Below are 8316 nucleotides of genomic sequence, written 5' to 3'. Positions count from 1 at the left end.
ATGTTGACCCGGCAACACACAGAACCCCAACACAGAGTTATTCATGTTGACCCGGCAACACACAGAACCCCAACACAGAGTTATTCATGTTGACCTAGCTTTCACCTGGATTCACCTGGTCAGTCTATGTCATGGAAAGCACAGATGTTGTCAATGCTTTGTATTTTGTATACTCAGTGTATTTTCGTGTTTAATTGTCCATATAACATATTTAAATGTTACATTTTTTCTTCCACTTTGACATTACAGAGTATTTTGTGTAGATTGTTGACAACAACAAAAAAGGAACATTTTGTAATGCTATCCTTGTGGGGACCAAAGTATTGATTCCCATCCAAAATCCAAATTTCTCTAACCCTAAATCTAACCTTAACCCTAACCCAACCTTAACCTAAGCATAACCCTAACTCCTAACCCTAATATTCATTCTAACCCTAAACCTAAAATAGCATTTTTCCTCGTGGGGACTGGCAAAATGTACCCACTTGTCCAATTATTCCTTGATTTAATTTTCTTGTGAGGACTTCTGGTACCACACGCACACGCACACTCACACACACACATTATGTTAAATGGTGACCACCAACCTCTTAGCTCTGTAGGGTTAGGGGTTAGAGTATAGGGGTTAGGGGCTAGGGTACTACAGACTTGATAGCTCCTAGTGGCACCATGCCTCTGATGGGTTAGGGGTTAGGGGATAGGGGCTAGGGTACTACAGACTTGTTAGCTCCTAGAGGCACCATGCCTCTGATGGGTTAGGGGATAGGGGTTAGGGGATAGGGGATAGGGGTTAGGGTACTACAGACCCGTTAGCTCCTAGAGGCACCATGCCTCTGATGACGATGGTCTTCTTAGGAGACATCCCTCCTGGAATCACGAGGGAGTACGGGACAGGCTGATACACATAGGACAGGAGTCAGTTCACTGGCAGCATGTAGTGTATACTGTATGTATGTATACTTAGGACAAAACAAATCTATCCTGACTCACAGAGATGTTACTTACAGGTTTAAATATTGTCTGTCCATCCATGACCGGTAGGTTTCCCTGTGGACAGAGTGTCAGTGTCAGAGAACGGAACAGGGGCCATCAGTAGCCTCTTTTGAAGTAGCCATCAGTAGCCTCTTTTGAAGTCAGACTTACACCCATGTCACCTGGGGATCCACCCTGATACAACAAGATATCACTGTCTAATGTCGAAATCTGAAGTGGAACGGACAAACGTCTATTTTTGATTTAATTAATTTCCAGAGTGGTTAAGGTTAGGGCTCAGGTTTGGGATAGAGTTAAACATAAACAACACTATTACTATGAAGTAGGCTAGCGGCTTCCTCTGGAGTTGTTGGCAGCAATGGCCAAGTGGAGGCAAGCTGTGAGCTATGGTTCAGAGGGTTGTGGGTTCAACCCCAATGTGAGGTAGTCTTATTTTTTTGTGAGCACCGAATCAGGCAAATGTCTAACATCGCTGTCTAAATGTACGGATCCCCCTGTCTGGTAAGGCAAACGTCATAAGATCTTACGGTCGTCTAATAGTAAGGGGATCCCCTGCCTGATAAGACAAACGTCTAAACATCTGCTGTCTCCTACAATGCTACGAGATCCAGCCTCAGTCTGGATGATACCAGCAAACTCACGGCTCACAACGGTATAAGGCCTGCTGTATCATAAAATGCATACACGGATAGGCCTAGTTGTCTGGTAGGGTAGCAAAGGTCGTCACACTAACCATCGCCAGTACTAGATCTGCTCACAGGATTACGCCCTCACTCGACCTGGATTATAGAGGCTAACACAATGAAACCGTCTAAAACTCGCTGTCTAAATGTACGGATCTCCCCTGTCTGGTAAGCAGAACAGCAACTGTGCATACTATATCAATTACGTTGGTGGTCTAAATTGTAAAGTGATCCCCCATGCCTAGATAGGTCCATATACCACTACACTTATATTCCCTTTATTTATACTATGCAATTCAGTTAAGAACAAATTCTTATTATACCAATGAAGCGGCCTAGAAAGGGCTGTTAGACTCTGTGCCCTTGTTCATTGGCGCGCAGAATGACAGATTTTTTCATTAATTCATAAGTCATCATACACGTGCGAGGGCGTTAAGCGAACTATTGCACATGTTTTATCGGTTGAGCTACCAACCTCCCCACGCTCTAACTGACAGAGTTCCTCAAACAAACTAACCTGCCTCCCCAAATCATGTAATGGTATTTATGTTGAACCAATCAGCAGCTAGCTCATCAGGCTTCCAGCTATTGTAACAGGAGACCTGCACACTAACTCTCTGAATCGTCGTCTGCCAGGTTTCCCTTTTGCGTCCGTTGATCGGTAGGCAAACATACCAACACATGATTTATTCGCGCAGTTTATGACACTAATCTGACTGAAAACATCTCGCTCTCTCATGTGGGGTAAGGGAAGTCATATCTATTGTCTTCTGGATGTGTATCGGGTCTAGCCGAACAAATAATGGTAAAGTTCGTACATCTCTCTCTCTCTTCTTCTTTTTTTTCTTTTTTCTCCTCTCCTTGTCTCATCCCTCATTGTTATGTTTTTTGGCGACTGCATCAAAGAGCTTTGACACCTCAATTTGAATTTAACATCAACATGTGAATACGACCATCAAGATAATTATCTTCTCCTTTATGATTCTCTAGTGGGGGAAGGTTACGTTGACCCTAAGATTTGTGGGTAGTTCCAGACATGTCGTTTTCTTATATTGCGCTCTGTAGGTGTGGTTTAGTGACTGCTGTATCTCTCCCCTGTCTCGCCAGCCAGGCCCAGCCCCTATCCTTCCCCTGCTCCAGGCCTACCCAGCCCCGGCCCGAAAAAACAGCCCCTACTCCTTCCTGTCCAGCCTCCCCCCTGCCCTGCCTGCCCTACGCCCCCTGCCCTGTGCAACACCCTCCTGCCCCCTAACCACCCTTCCAGCCACTGGCTCCTGCTGACCCCCTCACACGTGCAACAGCTCCCTCCCTTCCGCCCTACAACCCTCTCTCATCCTCTATGACCCTACTCCCCACTCGCGGCCGCGTACCAGCCTGGCTGTCTTTCTGCTTTCTGCCGCGTGGAAGTAGTTGCGGTTGGCATTCCCCATGCCCCTACCGCGTCCATACTTTCTCTCCCTCTGCCCAGCTCCATCACCCCTCCCTACCCCCCTTCCCCCTGCCCTGCCCATTACCCCCCTGCCCACATACCCATTCCCTAACCCCGTGCCCATCCCCGGCCTACCAGCCTGCTGCTGTTCCGCCCCTACACCCTCCCACAGCCACCTGCTCCTACCCCGTGCAAACGCCCTACCCCCCATTCCCCTACACGCTGGCCCATAACCCCCAGGCCTACACAGCCTGCTCCTGTTACTGCCCCCTACCCATCCCCCTGCTCCAGTCTACCCGATGACGTTGATCGGATCTGGATGGAACGTCGCTCCTATCTGCAAGGCATTGACTCCCTCGACTGAATACGGTAGCATCAGTTTGTGACTGCTCATGATGAAGGTTTTGTCCAGTTTCACTGTGCTACGACGTGACGACATGGAAAGAACTTATTTAACAATGGCTCTAGTTGGTGAAGGAGACTTGTCAACTATACACCCATACACAACTATCTTACATCCACTACCATCTCAACTATTAAACCCTAACCCATACCAACCTACTGGTCTAACCCATACACAATAAGTGGCTCGTGCAATGGATCTAACCCATACACTAATCAATTGGTCTATACCTTGGTCATGTGGGGCATGTGACACAGATCTACTTGGGGTGTAGTGGACTTAAGCGTAGCATACAAGTATCTAATCCCTAATACCCAATACACAATATGGTCTACCTACCTACCAACTTATGTGCTTCTAACTCTAACCCATTTACACAACTATGGTCCTCACACCCATACACAACCTCATAGACTCTAACGTCCTATACATTCCCCAGATATCATACAACTTGTGGTCTATCATAGACCGTGGTTAAGGCCGTGTTACGGATAGTAGGTGTGATGTACTAGCGCCTATAACCTCACTACAACACTTTCACGCGCTTTACAACCCTCTCACATCTCAACTACTCGGTCTAACCTACCACTACACAACTAATGGTCTACGCGCTCATCAGTAGCCTAATGGTCTATCCCTAACATACACAACTATGTTACCTAACCCATACCAACTACTCAAGTCTAATCACTGTCAGCTAACTCATGGACAACTAAGGAGTTTCGTGTGTTTGTCTCCGGACCCCTAACCTAACCCGTACTATCAACTATGGTTTCTACTACCCTTACCCACACATCCCAGTGAGCACCAATCTTTAATGTCAACTCTAACCCACAACAATAAACTATGGTCTAAACCTAACCCTACTGACAACTATCGAGTCTATACCCTAAAACCCATGTGAGACAACTATGGTCTAGGACGCTTTATAGACGTCGCTATGGACATACTATGGGTCTAACCCTGAGCACCGTACCACAACTATGGTCTAACCCTAACTCGACCAACTATCTAACTAACCATACACAATATGGTCTAACCTAAACCCATACACATATGGTCTAACCTAACCCATACACACTTGGTCTAACCTAACCATACAGGAACGTTATGGTCATAATTCCCCTAACCCATACACAACTATGGTCTAACCCTAACCCATACACACTTATGGTCTACTCTCAACCTAACCCGTACACAACTATGGTCTAACTCCAATCCCCGTACACAATATGGTCTAATCCTAACCATCACCACTATGGCTTCCACGCGGCTCTAACCCGATACACAACTCTAACTAACCGTACACAACTATGGTCTAATCCATACACACTAATCTAACTAACATACAAAACTATGGTCTAACCTACTTCCATACACAACTATGGTCTAACCCTAACCATACACAACTATGGTCTAACCTAACATACACAAATAATTACATATACCATGACACAACTATGGTCTAACCGTACACAACTATGGTCTAAGACCTAATGCCATCCAGAATATACAGAGTATCTACTAGTCTTATTTCTATCCTAGGTAATATACATAATATAGGCTTAGATACTTGTTATAAGTTGAGGTAAGGGTGCTATATCATTATAGCTACATACACGAGTATCTATAGTCTATACAGTTATTACTGAGCTATCTATAGCTATACTTCTATCCAGTAATACAGTGTAAGTATACGCTATGATCGTGTATTAGTGTATGGGTGGAGCGTTACAGAATATTACAGTATATTGACATAGTATCCCCTCTTAGTGATTGCTAAATTTAAATATACAGTTTATATCTAAATAATATATATAATATAATAATATAATAATATCTATAAATATAATATATTACTATATATATATACTATAATAGTACAAGATGAAAAGTATTGGATTACAACTACTCTCATCATTCAAGTTTTTTTTCTTACATTGTAGACAACTAGAGTTCATGTATAATAGTTGTGATGTCTTCATATTATTTACAATGTATATTTTTTAACTATTTTTTCACTGAATCCCTTGAATGAGTAGGTGTTTACAAACTTTTTGGACTGGTATTGTTATGATAATTCAGTATAATAAATATAGTATATAACGTTATATATATATACTATATCGTAATATATATATAATATAGTATCTGAGAGTAATGCTTCTTTTTGAATGCGAATATTAACTAAGTTATAGGCCTAGCCTTACCAGCCAACTATTAAATCACGCACTTTACGTTGTTAATGTATCTTTGTCAATCCTTTTAGACACAAATGAAATGGTGCTGCTTTGTTCGTGGACTTGTCAAATAGATTGATACTGTTTTGATGTTGCTATTTATTATTGAATAGAGTTGTCGCTCGATCAGGACTGAGCTCTGTCAGGCCAGTTTCATAGGTTCAAGGATTTCTTGTGACAGAACTCAGGCCGTCGTGAACGAATTTCTTGACAGTACTGTATATAAATCGTGTACATCCAGACGTTGACTTTTGGGAAGCTGGTTCTGTTACTCACGAAATTTATACAAACATAATCTTTGATCAGTCTGTTAGAAATTGGTAAAACCTCATCGCTATATGTGGATGATTACGTATTATGTTATGTTATTGCCTTGATGTTGATCTGTCTGTGGTCATTTTATTAGATGCAAGGAATTAAATGTAAAACGTATTGCTTAATACCGGGCAAACAAAAAATACATTTGGAAAAACTCTGCGTAAGAATGTTTCAGATTAACTACCATGGTCACTTTCAGTATCTTGTATCTACACAGTATTATTCTATATCTATACAGCTATCTATACTATATCGACACAGTATCTATATTATACAGTATCTATCACTATATCTATACAGTATCTATCACTATATCTACAGTATATATCACTATATCTACACCAGTATCTATTACTATATCTACACAGTATTCTATATCTTATACTAGTATCTTATTACTATATCTACACAGTATCTATATACAGTATATCTATACGTGTCTATTAACTATAATCTATCACAGTCTCTATATCTATACAGTGTCTATTACTCATATCTACACCGTATCTATATCTATACAGTGTCTATTACTATATCTACAAGACTATACTACAGTATTAACTATCTAACATATCTAACTATTCTATACAGTATCTATCACTATATCTATACAGTATCATATTACATATCTACACAGTATTTACTAATCTACACAGTATCATATATCTATCACAGTGTCTATTCTATATCTACACAGTATTATATAGTATCTATTATAATATCTATACAGTATCTATTCTATATCTACACAGTATCTATTACTATATCTACACAGTATCTTATATCTATATATATATACAGTATCTATTCATCACTATATCTATACTACTATAGATACAGTATCTATTACTATATCTACAACAGTATCTATCACTATATCTATACAGTGTCTATTACTATATCTACACAGTATCTATATCTATTCAATATCTATAAAGTATATATATACACACAGTATCTCTATCTACTATACAGTATCTCTATATCTGCACTGGTAACCCTCCTGGTTGATGATGATAACATCTCGAAGGCTGTCTCCCTTGACAAAAGGCATGTTGATGATCTCCTCTCTGAACCCCATTGCCCTTCCTGCAAGCTGTTGAACACCACCTTGTCCCAGTTGTCGAAGCAAGGGCTGAAGTGAAAGCCATATCACTGCCCTCAGATTCTCACACTGCAAGTTCATGTTGAACCTAGAGGCGGCGTTAGGAGGCATAGAATGAACCAAAGCGGACAACAAATAACACCGTAGGGTCCTGGAGTTTTTTCTCACCATTTGAGCTGACCAGACGGAGCTCCAGAGCCCTAGTTATGTATATATATATATATATATATATATAGTATATATATATATGTATATATGTGTGGGATAAACGGCTACGCTCTTTTAATTACTTTGGAAATAATGGACGATTCAGAGGGACGAGGCAGAGCACGAGTACATTTTTCCAAGGTAGTATACAGACTGGAGGCATTTGTCCCGCTTATACATGTTAATTGAAATACATTCCAGGTGACAACCTCATGAAGCTGGTTGAGAGATTATCAAGAGTGTGCAAAGCTGTCATCAAGGCAAAGGGTGGCTATTTGAAGAATTTCTAAAATAAAATATGTTTTGATTTGTTTAACACTTTTTTGGTTACTACATGATTCCATATGTGTAATTTTATAGTTTCGATGTCTTCACTATTATTCTACAWTGTAGAAAARAGTAAAAATAAAGAAAAACCCTTGAATGAGTAGGTGTTCTAAAACTTTTGACAGGTAGTGTATATATCCATCAAAAAMTATGCTGATTCATGATTTCGACAGGCTGAGAAAAGCTGCTGGCCAGTCTGTCTCGTCCCGACACGTTCATTACTATAGGATAGCTGGAGATCGAATTTCAATATACATTTTTGGGGGAAAATGTCAGAGAGACAGACACCAAGATTTTTTCAGATCTCCGCTGTTGAAAACTAAATGTTAGTCTAAAAGAAATGGGAGACAATGTCTAAATGTCTTTTACAGTGGAGATCAAGTTCATAAATTGCCTGGCTGGGCTGATGAGACGGTGGATTGCGCAGTCAGATGGAACAGAGTAAATAGGCATTTCAACATCATCGATTTAGCCGGTGGTAACTTGTCTTCCATGAGAAGAGTAACAAATCAAATCAAATGTATTTATATAGCCCTTCGTACATCAGCTGATATCTCAAAGTGCTGTACAGAAACCCAGCCTAAAACCCCAAACAGCAAGCAATGCAGGTA

At 40.8% G+C, this 8316-nt stretch overlaps 1 protein-coding gene across 1 annotated transcript in view; it reads right to left on the bottom strand.

Annotated features, from left to right (window-relative positions):
• The window catches only part of LOC112072127 (galectin-4-like), a 33358-nt gene that overhangs the window by 15224 nt on the left and 9818 nt on the right, over window positions 1–8316 (bottom strand). Inside the window, 3 exon segments of the mRNA XM_070439664.1 lie at window positions 807–895; window positions 1006–1089; window positions 7066–7185. Of these exon segments, the coding sequence (XP_070295765.1) occupies window positions 807–895; window positions 1006–1089; window positions 7066–7185 (293 nt within the window).

The sequence above is a fragment of the Salvelinus sp. IW2-2015 genome, unplaced genomic scaffold (assembly GCF_002910315.2).
Source record: "Salvelinus sp. IW2-2015 unplaced genomic scaffold, ASM291031v2 Un_scaffold1828, whole genome shotgun sequence".
Lineage (NCBI taxonomy): Eukaryota > Metazoa > Chordata > Actinopteri > Salmoniformes > Salmonidae > Salvelinus > Salvelinus sp. IW2-2015.
The sequence above is the reverse complement of the archived record's forward strand: the minus strand, read 5'-3'. Positions and strand labels throughout refer to the sequence as shown.